Here is an 11,991-nt window from a genome sequence, read left to right as displayed (position 1 = left end):
AACATTTAAAATACATCTTAGAATGTCTTAAGGTAATAGTTTTTGCTATAAATTAATCAGTTTCTAAATACTTTTATCATCACTAAACACACTTTAGGTACAAGGGGAAAAATCTCCAGCTGCAAATGTGCTTACAAGGCAATAATGATTGTAAATGTCAATGTCACAGGATTAGTGACAACATGACAAGAATACATGACCAAATTGAGCAGGGCACACCTACTGAGGAAACAGTCCTCCCTCTATAAAAGAGCCTGGTTAAGACTCTGACAATAACTGGAGGGCTTTCAACTCAGGTTAGTGGATTGACTTCAGTATGTTAATACTATTAAATAACATATTGTGCAGATGAATGCTAACAAAAATGTTTCCATAATTCTTCTGTGTTACTTCAGACTAATTTAGGAATTTCTCTTTACAAAACATACTTATGCTTTACAATTTATCAGCAGGATCAAACATACAGACCTGACTCTATTCCATCGTCTGCCGAGAGCAAAGCAGGTATACAAATTACTGTAGGGGACATTAATACAAAAATTACGTTTCATTACATGGGTGTACCATGTCAATATTTAGTATGATAGATACAAGCTAAATGTTACTTGTATTCTGTATCTTTTAGCAACCAAAAGTGCCATCATGAGCACAGACGCAGAGATGGAGGTCTTTGGCCCGGCGGCCATTTACCTCCGGAAGCCAGAAAAGGAGAGGATCGAGGCCCAGACTGCTCCTTTTGATGCTAAAACAGCCTACTTTGTGACTGATCCTGATGAAATGTATGTGAAGGGCAAAGTCATCAAAAGAGAGGGTGGCAAAGCCACAGTTGAAACGCTCATAGGAGGAAAGGTAAGTGTATAGTTGTTTAAAGGCAACTTTGCAGCATCCTCAGTAAAAGAGCAGTGGTTTTATAACACAATTACATAGTACATGTTTTGTTTGATTGTTTGTTTTGTTTAGACTGTCACTGTGAAAGAGGATGACATTTGTCCGATGAATCCACCCAAATTTGATAAAATTGAGGACATGGCCATGATGACCCACCTCAATGAGCCGTCTGTGCTGTTTAACCTCAAAGAGCGTTTTGCATCATGGATGATCTATGTAAGCTTTAATCCCTTACTACTACATTGTATCTGTGAATCCAAAATGTCAGATCTGACAGCCTTTTTCTCTCTTTTCTATCGCAGACCTACTCTGGCCTGTTCTGTGTTGTTGTGAACCCCTACAAGTGGCTTCCAGTGTATGATTCTCAGGTTGTAGTAGCATACAGGGGTAAGAAGAGAATTGAAGCTCCACCTCACATCTTCTCCATCTCTGACAATGCCTATCAGTTCATGCTCACAGGTGAGATGGAGATATCCCAGAATTTAAGATGGGGATGCGAAAGGTGAAGCAAAGCATAAGTTTAATTAACTATACGTCTCTTTACTTGTATTTTAGACCGTGAAAACCAGTCAATCCTTATCACGTGAGTGTAATGCTACACATTAAGTCTGGTTCTTTATAAATCTTGACAGTATTTTAAAATTAAAAATTGTTCTTTAAATTCCTAGTGGAGAATCTGGTGCAGGAAAGACTGTCAACACAAAACGTGTTATCCAGTACTTTGCAACAATTGCAGTGGCTGGAGCTAAAAAAGCAGAGGCCTCGGCAGGAAAGATTCAGGTTGGATTGACTGCCAAACATATTAACCACAGCTGACTGTTGATGCTGTTTTTACAGTGCTTTAAAATATCTTTCTGTAGGGTTCACTGGAAGATCAAATCATTGCAGCCAACCCTCTGTTGGAGGCCTATGGTAACGCCAAGACCGTGAGGAATGACAACTCCTCTCGTTTTGTGAGATATTATTCATCTGATCTTTATGACGTTCATGTAAATACTGCTACCCAGACTTCATCTGACTTATCATGGTACATTTTTAGGGTAAATTCATTAGAATCCACTTTGGCACTACTGGCAAACTAGCCTCAGCTGATATTGAAACATGTAAGTTTTAATTGTTCTTCTTTTGTGGTAGCAGTTAGTGTTCTAATCTGGTGTCTCATATTATTTTAACATCTTTCCGTCCAACAAACATTCTTAGATCTGCTGGAGAAGTCCCGTGTCACCTTCCAGTTGTCTGCTGAGAGGAGCTACCATATCTTCTATCAGCTGATGACAGGCCACAAGCCTGAGCTCATTGGTATGTGATTACATTGACATGATGCTGAAATTTGAAAGACAAAATTTATCCATCTGATAACATAAACAATTATTGTTCTGTTTCAGAGGCTCTTCTGATCACCACCAACCCATATGACTACCCAATGGTCAGTATGGGTGAGATCACTGTCAAGAGTATCAATGACATTGAGGAGTTCATTGCGACAGATGTAAGATGATAGTAATCTATTGTATATTACCAGAATAAGAAAATAATTTATTTCATTAAAGGATTTGCTCTGTTTGGCTCACAGACTGCCATTGACATCCTGGGATTCACTGCTGAGGAGAAAGTAGCCATCTACAAGCTGACTGGTGCTGTGGTGCATCATGGTAACATGAAATTCAAGCAGAAGCAGCGTGAGGAGCAGGCTGAGCCTGACGGCACTGAGGGTAATAAAACTGATTTGGTAAAATGTCATTGTACATCACATCTTATCACATTAAGATAGAGGGGAAATTTAGTATACTGTAATAGTGTAATGCCAGCTTAATCAATCTTGTTTTTAACAGGTTTAAATGTAGCATGAAAAGCAACATGCAATAAGTGTCAAAGGAGCAATGTCATCTTAATGACAATACTAACGAAACATTGACCTCAAGTACCCTCATCAACCTAAAGAGAAAAACTGATATGTTTTAACTTATGCAAAAAGCTTAACATGAAGTAGCTATATTTTACTCCATCCTGTTAATATTGGTTTATTTGATCCTGGAACCTTTTTTATTTCAATCAGTGGCTGATAAAATCGCTTACCTCATGGGCCTGAACTCAGCTGACATGCTGAAAGCTCTGTGCTACCCAAGGGTCAAGGTCGGAAATGAGATGGTCACCAAAGGTCAGACCGTCCCACAGGTAATTAAAGAAACACTACTAAAAATATTTATATTTGTAAGATACGGGTTTGTTCATGAATATAATGGTAATACAATATATTTTCTTCTAGGTCAACAATGCTGTCATGGCTCTGTGCAAGTCTGTCTATGAGAAAATGTTCTTGTGGATGGTCGTCCGTATCAATGAGATGTTGGACACAAGGCAGCCAAGATCATTCTTCATTGGAGTGTTGGATATTGCTGGATTTGAGATCTTTGATGTGAGTTTAAAAATATATTGTGCTCTTTTAAAGATCAGCACTGTGTTGCAGAAAAGTTAATTCAGTGTAATTACAGTTCAACAGCTTGGAGCAGCTCTGCATCAACTTCACTAATGAGAAACTGCAACAGTTCTTCAACCACCACATGTTTGTCCTGGAGCAAGAAGAGTACAAGAAAGAAGGCATTGATTGGGAGTTCATTGACTTTGGTATGGACTTGGCGGCCTGCATTGAGCTTATTGAAAAGGTGAAACAACTTCTTTTTTTTTTTTCTTTTTCACAATAGAAATATTTCCTGCCAACCTCCTAAACTGTTGACAGCACCTAATATAATGTGGTTCTTTTAGCCAATGGGTATCTTCTCCATCCTTGAAGAGGAGTGCATGTTCCCCAAGGCTACAGACATGTCTTTCAAGAACAAGCTGCATGATCAGCATCTGGGCAAAACCAAGGCCTTTGAGAAGCCAAAGCCTGCAAAGGGCAAAGCGGAAGCTCATTTCTCCCTGGTTCACTATGCCGGCACAGTGGACTACAATATCACTGGCTGGCTGGACAAGAACAAGGACCCACTGAACGACTCAGTTGTTCAGCTCTACCAGAAGTCCTCAAACAAACTGCTTTGCTTACTGTATGCATCTCATTCATCAGCTGATGGTAAGACTTTAAAAATGTAATAACATTAAAAATATTTTCCTGTTAGAAATAAACCTGTAAAATTCAGAAACAGTTGGCAATTACTGACATCTTAATCAAAGACCCATTCTTGTTCCAATAATGAAATTTTCTGTTGTTCTGGAAAACAGAAGGTTCTGGTGGTGGCAAAAAAGGTGGTGGAAAGAAGAAGGGTGGTTCCTTTCAGACTGTATCTGCACTTTTCAGGGTATGTATAGCATCCACAAAAGTCAACAATCACTTTAAATCAACTGGCTCAATTTAAAAAAACAAAAGAAAAATTGAACATATTTCATTCACCAGGAGAACTTGGGCAAGCTGATGACCAACTTGAGAATCACTCATCCGCATTTTGTCCGTTGCTTGATTCCCAATGAATCAAAGACCCCAGGTATGGACTTTTAAATGGAGCAAAAAAAACAAAACAATAGCACAATAACAACGAGACAAAAGTATACACTAAAAACTCCACAATTGCTTAAATTGACTTGTTTTGCACAATGTAAAGGTCTCATGCAGAACCACCTGGTCATCCATCAGCTGAGGTGTAACGGTGTGCTGGAGGGCATCAGAATCTGCAGAAAGGGTTTCCCCAGCAGAATCCTCTACGGTGACTTCAAGCAGAGGTGCAGGCATTTTCAGATACTCTTAGAAATTCTGTCACACCGAAAAAGCCATGTGTCATTGGAATTTTATTATTTTCAATCACAGCGTAAAACATTTATATCCACTTTGCAGATACAAAGTATTGAATGCCAGTGTCATCCCTGAGGGACAGTTCATTGACAACAAGAAAGCTTCAGAGAAGCTGCTGGGCTCCATTGATGTTGACCACACTCAGTACAAGTTTGGGCACACAAAGGTACTTTTGAATAAGATCAGGACATTTGACCAATGCATATATTGCTGTAAACATTCATACAGACTAAATTCCAACTGTGGAAATATAGGTGTTCTTCAAAGCTGGTCTGCTGGGTACCCTTGAGGAGATGAGAGATGAGAAACTGGCTGAGCTGGTGACCATGACTCAGGCTCTTTGCAGAGGTTACCTCATGAGGAAGGAGTTTGTGAAGATGATGGAGAGGAGGTGGGATCATTGTAAAATAAACACAAATTTCTCTGACAGTTTGAGTTCATTTTGGGGGGTTTCCAGGGTAAACCTCATTTATAACCTCCATTAGTGTTTAATTTGCATGTAGTTTCTTCAAATAACTTCAGCTGAATACCTTTGAAGGAAACTAAACCTCATTTTATTTTTAGAGATGCCATCTTCACCATTCAGTACAATGTCCGTTCATTCATGAATGTGAAGAATTGGCCATGGATGCATCTGTACTTCAAGATCAAGCCTCTTCTGAAGAGTGCTGAGACTGAGAAGGAGCTGCAGCAGATGAAGGAAAACTATGACAAGATGAAAACTGATCTGGCTACTGCTCTGGCCAAGAAGAAGGAACTGGAGGAAAAGATGGTTTCCCTGCTGCAGGAGAAGAATGACCTGCAACTCCAAGTGGCTTCTGTAAGTATCATACTGCTATATATGATCATGTCTGTCACATAACCTACTATGCACCCTGTCTGTATGATCAGTTAAAAAGTTTAGCTGAAAAGCATAAATTAAAATAAAATTTATACAGTAAACTATTCAGTCAATTTACATGTATCAAATGTTTCAGTTCAGTTAAATCTATCATCTGACGGCAATTCATGTTGCAGACAAAACTATAATAAATGTGTACAAACTACAGGAAAGTGAGAATCTCTCAGATGCTGAGGAAAGGTGTGAGGGACTCATTAAGAGCAAGATCCAGCTTGAGGCCAAACTCAAAGAGACCACTGAGAGACTGGAGGATGAAGAGGAAATCAATGCTGAGCTGACTGCCAAGAAGAGGAAGCTGGAGGATGAATGCTCTGAGCTGAAGAAGGACATCGATGACCTGGAGCTCACCTTGGCTAAAGTGGAGAAGGAGAAACATGCCACTGAAAACAAGGTTCAAATCATTTTATTCTTCTAACAAAATTTAAATAGCTACATGCAATGTTTTCTATTCTCTTTTACTCAGTTTAATATTTGAGGAATGTTTAACATCATTTTAGGTGAAAAACTTGACAGAGGAGATGGCATCTCAAGATGAGTCCATTGCCAAGTTAACCAAGGAGAAGAAAGCCCTCCAAGAGGCTCATCAGCAAACACTGGATGATCTCCAGGCAGAGGAAGACAAAGTCAACACTCTGACTAAGGCCAAGACCAAGCTGGAACAGCAAGTGGACGATGTAAGAAAATATGTGTTTTCAAGTTTTTAAGTAAGAACAGTTTTAGTCCTCAAATGATTTAACAAACAAATGTTTATTACAGCTTGAAGGCTCATTGGAGCAAGAGAAAAAGCTCTGTATGGACCTTGAGAGAGCCAAGAGGAAGCTTGAAGGAGATCTGAAACTGGCCCAGGAATCCATCATGGATCTGGAGAATGACAAGCAGCAATCTGACGAGAAAATCAAGAAGTATGTTTTACAGTTTAGTCATTGAATATGTTCCTGAATTCCCAATAAATAACAAACCAAGATTAATTTTTGCTTCCCACAAATAGGAAGGACTTTGAAATCAGTCAGCTCCTCAGCAAGATTGAGGATGAACAGTCTCTTGGTGCTCAGCTTCAGAAGAAGATCAAGGAGCTCCAGGTGAAACAGATCAAATCCATTCAAACGGAACACTATTCAGTATTACTAAACACATGTTACAGTACAAGTTCTAAGTAATAAGTCCTCATCTTTTTACTTTTGTAAACTTAAATTCAGGCTCGTATTGAGGAGCTGGAAGAGGAGATTGAGGCTGAGAGGGCCGCTCGGGCTAAGGTAGAGAAGCAGAGAGCTGATCTCTCCAGGGAGCTTGAGGAGATCAGTGAGAGGCTTGAGGAGGCTGGTGGAGCAACAGCTGCTCAGATTGAAATGAACAAGAAGCGTGAGGCCGAGTTCCAGAAGCTGCGCCGAGACCTTGAAGAATCCACCCTGCAGCACGAAGCTACTGCAGCAGCTCTCCGCAAGAAGCAGGCCGACAGCGTTGCAGAGCTGGGAGAGCAGATCGACAACCTCCAGCGTGTCAAACAGAAGCTGGAGAAGGAGAAGAGCGAGTACAAGATGGAGATTGATGATCTCTCCAGCAACATGGAGGGTGTGGCCAAAGCTAAGGTAAACAAATTCTTTCAGAATCAAAGCAAAAATACAGACATCTATCCAAAACCAAGTGAATATAAATATAATTACATTTCCATTATTACTACATTTATATGATCTAAATGACACCACAATTACAGGCCAATCTGGAAAAAATGTGCAGAACTCTTGAAGACCAGTTAAGTGAAATCAAGTCAAAGAATGATGAGAACGTTCGTCAGCTTAATGACATGAGTGCACAGAGGGCAAGACTACAAACAGAGAACGGTGAGTATCTCAAAATATGAAATTAGTATGTTTATATTTTTCTGTTTTTAAAAAAAGTAGGTCTTTTCTCCCTGCTGTTCCCAGACTTTACAATGTAAAATGCCTTTATATATTTATATTTACACACTGTACATACCATCAGACCATACTATTATTTATTGTGTGTTCTTTTTTTTTTATATTACCTGTGCGCTCCTGCATACTGTACTGTTGCAACACTGAGGGACTGATAACGGTTTTCTTACTCTTATTTTTAAAAGGGTGATTGTTTTTTGTTTCTAAATAGAACATTAATATTAGAGAGGTCACGTTTTACACACATTTTATCACAATGCTGTGTTGCCACCATCTGTAATTCCTCGTATACATTATCAGTCAAACGTTTGGACACACTTTCCCATTAGATTGATTGGGAAAATGTGTCCAAACTTTTGAATGATACTCTATGTTTTGTTTTGTTTGTTTTTTTCAAAAACACCCATTAACTAGGTTTTGTCTTTACATTTATTTCAAATAACCAATTTAAGAGAAATTTGTGTTCATAAAAAAAAATTTAAATAATTTTCACTCTGATTATTTAAGGTGAGTTCTCTCGTCAGCTTGAGGAGAAGGAGGCTCTCATTTCCCAGCTGACCAGAGGCAAACAGGCTTACACTCAGCAGATTGAAGAGCTCAAGAGACATATTGAGGAGGAAGTGAAGGTATAAATTTCTCATATTTGCATATTCTACATTATAATCCTGTTTGTGCTTGAGCCAATTTAGTTAAAAGGCTTTTGTCATTTGTATGTTAAATAATTACCATATGCTAATTCCATGAGGAAGGTCACTGAAGCAAAAGAAAAGAAGCAAAACAAGGCGAAAACTGCTAGACGGCCTCACAGTTATTGCAAATCAACTTAAATATGTTAGACAGCACTGATCTACAGTATAAATAATAACAGATAATCATAAACCAACTTTCCCATTCTCCTAACCGCAGACAAAATCATGTTTATGTTCCCACTAGGATACTATGTAGTCAAAGAAAAGATGCATTTTGCAGTTGACTTGCAAAAAAAAAAAAAAAAAAAAAAAAATGCTTCTTTTTTTCGGTTTATAGGCCAAGAACGCCCTGGCCCATGCTGTTCAGTCAGCCCGCCATGACTGTGATCTAATCAGAGAGCAGTTTGAGGAGGAGCAGGAGGCCAAGGCTGAGCTGCAGAGAGGAATGTCCAAGGCCAACAGTGAGGTGGCTCAATGGAGAAGCAAATATGAGACTGATGCTATTCAGCGAACTGAGGAGCTGGAGGACTCCAAGTAAATGAAAACCTTTAACTGTTTTCAGTCACTTACATTTAATATCATGTTTCTTGGGATGGGTTACTGAGTTTATTAAAAGCAATAATACAACCACTACAGGAAAAAACTTGCCCAACGCCTGCAGGAGGCTGAGGAATCCATTGAGGCTGTGAACTCCAAGTGTGCCTCTTTGGAGAAGACCAAGCAGAGGCTGCAGGGTGAGGTGGAGGACCTCATGATTGATGTGGAGAGAGCTAACGCTCTGGCTGCCAACCTTGACAAGAAGCAGAGGAACTTTGATAAGGTAAAAGGTTACATTTTGTTGATGGTGGGGGGCATGAAACAAAAACCAACACGACTCAAAACTTTTCTACTTATTCATTTGTAGGTCCTGGCAGAATGGAAACAGAAGTATGAAGAGGGTCAGGCAGAGCTGGAAGGAGCCCAAAAGGAGGCTCGCTCTCTCAGCACTGAGCTGTTCAAGATGAAGAACTCCTATGAGGAGGCTCTGGATCACCTGGAGACCATGAAGAGAGAGAACAAGAACCTGCAGCGTATGTTGACCCTCTACATTTAACACAAATAATGATTTATAAAGTTATAAAAATGTTTATCTTTCTTGTCTTAACTTTGCAGAGGAGATTTCTGATTTAACTGAACAAATTGGTGAGAGTGGAAAGAGCATCCACGAGCTGGAAAAAGCTAAAAAGACAATAGAGAGTGAAAAGGTTGAACTTCAGACAGCATTGGAGGAAGCAGAGGTGGCTGTTTTTGCATCTTAATTGATTGTTTCTGCATAAAGTATTACTCTTCCTGTGTACTTCAGTTTCCTTGTCTTGCAGGGTACATTAGAACATGAGGAGGCCAAGATTCTCCGTGTTCAGCTTGAGCTCAACCAGGTCAAAAGTGAGATTGACAGGAAGCTGGCAGAGAAGGATGAAGAGATGGAGCAGATCAAGAGAAACAGCCAGAGAGTGATTGACTCCATGCAGAGCACTCTAGATGCTGAGGTCAGGAGCAGGAATGATGCCCTGAGAGTCAAGAAGAAGATGGAGGGAGACCTGAATGAGATGGAGGTTCAGCTGAGCCATGCCAACAGGCAGGCTGCTGAGGCCCAGAAACAACTGAGGAATGTCCAGGGACAGCTCAAGGTCAGTTTGCTACTAATAAAATAATTAAAGATAACCGAGTGTAAATAAAATCCTTATTCATTCATTTATTTTCTATACCACTTAGTCCAATTCAGGGTCGCAATGTGCCTTTCCCAGCAATTAGCAGACGAGAGGCAGGGTACACCCTTCATCATTCATTCATTCATTCATTCAATGAATAACGAATAAACGAATGAGGCAGGGTACACCCTGGACAGCTGGTCGCCAGTCTATTGCAAAGAAAATTCTTAATCAGACAGATATTTTGTTGGTAGGATGCCCAACTGCACCTTGATGATGCTGTCAGAGGACAGGAAGACATGAAGGAGCAGGTTGCCATGGTGGAGCGCAGGAACGGTCTGATGGTGGCTGAGATTGAGGAGCTGAGAGCTGCTCTGGAACAGACAGAGAGAGGACGCAAAGTGGCTGAACAGGAGCTGGTTGACGCTAGTGAGCGTGTTGGACTGCTTCACTCTCAGGTTGGTTTTTGCATTTTATTTAGAAATACAATCATTCCCAGTAGCACATTCATCATACTGAACTGAGAATTAAAACTCATTTTTTTATCATATTTCTTTAATATTCAGAACACCAGCCTTCTGAACACAAAGAAGAAGCTGGAGGCTGACTTTGTCCAGGTTCAGGGTGAGGTGGATGATGCTGTTCAGGAAGCAAGAAATGCTGAAGAAAAAGCCAAAAAGGCCATCACTGATGTAAGTTTACACCTCAATAACCTACATAATACAATAAATGACAATGTGGTTGTCCTTTATATATTCAGTGTACTTAAACGTTCCCCATAATATAAGATCCTGTATCATTTCAGGCTGCCATGATGGCTGAGGAGCTGAAGAAGGAGCAGGACACCAGCGCTCACCTGGAGAGGATGAAGAAGAACCTGGAGGTCACAGTCAAGGACCTGCAGCACCGTCTGGATGAGGCTGAGAATCTTGCCATGAAGGGTGGCAAGAAGCAGCTCCAGAAACTGGAGTCCAGGGTATGAACATTGTATTTTGTGGTCAAAGTTCATAGCATAAAAATGTGAAATTTCCACTTTTTTCAAACCAAAATATTTAATTATTTATCATTTTTAAAAAGGTGCGTGAGCTGGAGTCTGAAGTTGAAAATGAGCAGAGACGTGGAGCTGATGCTGTTAAAGGAGTTCGCAAATATGAGAGGAGAGTCAAGGAGCTGACCTACCAGGTAAAGAAACAAGGTTATTTCACAAATAATTCATCATTATTAAACTGCAGTCTTTAAGTGCCTATCTTTTGTATTTGTAGACCGAGGAGGACAAGAAAAATGTGATCAGACTTCAGGATCTGGTGGATAAGCTGCAGCTCAAAGTCAAGGCTTACAAGAGACAAGCTGAGGAAGCCGTAAGAAAATTATTCCCTTAAGAATTGTGCTGTTATTTTTTAACGATAATACCAACATAAACTGTATTGTAACTAAGCTTTTAAAATGCCCTTCTGTTCCCAGGAAGAGCAGGCCAACACCCACATGTCCAGGCTCAGGAAGGTCCAGCATGAGCTGGAAGAAGCTCAGGAGCGTGCTGACATTGCTGAGTCTCAGGTCAACAAGCTCAGAGCCAAGAGCAGAGACAGTGGAAAGGTAACATTTTACACTTTAACAGTTTTGTTATACAACAAGCTACCATACTACAGTTTTACAAATAAACATATGCAAATATTAAATCTGAATATGTATGATTTATTGATTGTAACATTAGAAATACACTACTAGTCAAATATTGGACACATTTCCCCATTGGATTCATTGGGAAAGTGTGTCCAAACCTTTGACTGATATTGCAAAAGAAATACTAACAAATTAATGTTAGCGACAGTGGACTAATCCATATTCTACAACATACAGTAATGGCATTCTGTAATTTATTTCAATACTATTTAATAGATCCAGGACAGACTGGATGTTATTGTCATCTGGTGATAATATACTTGTTCTGTCGCTTCCTTTTAGGGAAGTGATTCAGCTGAGTAAGAAGCAACATCCAACTGGGGCATTTAAAGAGTTCATATAATATGAAACAAAATGTCTTCCTCTCTAAATCTTCAATAAATGTTTTGAAAATCCTCAAGTGTTTTGCTTTTTTTTTCTTTGCTCCTATAGTTATTCTATAGTTAAT

The 11,991-nt window shown here is 39.7% G+C and overlaps 1 protein-coding gene across 1 annotated transcript; it reads left to right on the top strand.

Moving 5' to 3' along the window:
* Positions 1 to 290: 290 nt before the first annotated feature.
* Positions 291 to 11,938, top strand: LOC121652283 (myosin heavy chain, fast skeletal muscle). Its single transcript, XM_042004985.1, has 41 exons — positions 291 to 296; positions 450 to 504; positions 626 to 849; positions 961 to 1,104; positions 1,191 to 1,347; positions 1,444 to 1,471; positions 1,557 to 1,668; positions 1,749 to 1,841; positions 1,928 to 1,991; positions 2,089 to 2,187; positions 2,274 to 2,377; positions 2,462 to 2,600; positions 2,945 to 3,063; positions 3,155 to 3,304; positions 3,381 to 3,551; positions 3,652 to 3,958; positions 4,108 to 4,184; positions 4,280 to 4,367; positions 4,485 to 4,602; positions 4,715 to 4,838; positions 4,927 to 5,063; positions 5,237 to 5,492; positions 5,722 to 5,964; positions 6,071 to 6,247; positions 6,330 to 6,475; positions 6,562 to 6,652; positions 6,770 to 7,159; positions 7,285 to 7,411; positions 7,994 to 8,112; positions 8,513 to 8,709; positions 8,812 to 8,995; positions 9,080 to 9,245; positions 9,328 to 9,452; positions 9,534 to 9,842; positions 10,118 to 10,321; positions 10,430 to 10,555; positions 10,669 to 10,839; positions 10,941 to 11,045; positions 11,126 to 11,221; positions 11,325 to 11,456; positions 11,826 to 11,938. Exons 3-41 carry the CDS (start codon positions 643 to 645, stop codon positions 11,844 to 11,846), a joined length of 5,823 nt encoding a protein of 1,940 aa, XP_041860919.1. The 5' UTR covers positions 291 to 296; positions 450 to 504; positions 626 to 642; the 3' UTR covers positions 11,847 to 11,938.
* The last annotated feature ends 53 nt before the right edge of the window (positions 11,939 to 11,991 follow it).

Source organism: Melanotaenia boesemani, chromosome 2, assembly GCF_017639745.1.
Source record: "Melanotaenia boesemani isolate fMelBoe1 chromosome 2, fMelBoe1.pri, whole genome shotgun sequence".
NCBI classification, from domain to species: Eukaryota; Metazoa; Chordata; class Actinopteri; order Atheriniformes; family Melanotaeniidae; genus Melanotaenia; species Melanotaenia boesemani.
The sequence above is the reverse complement of the archived record's forward strand: the minus strand, read 5'-3'. Positions and strand labels throughout refer to the sequence as shown.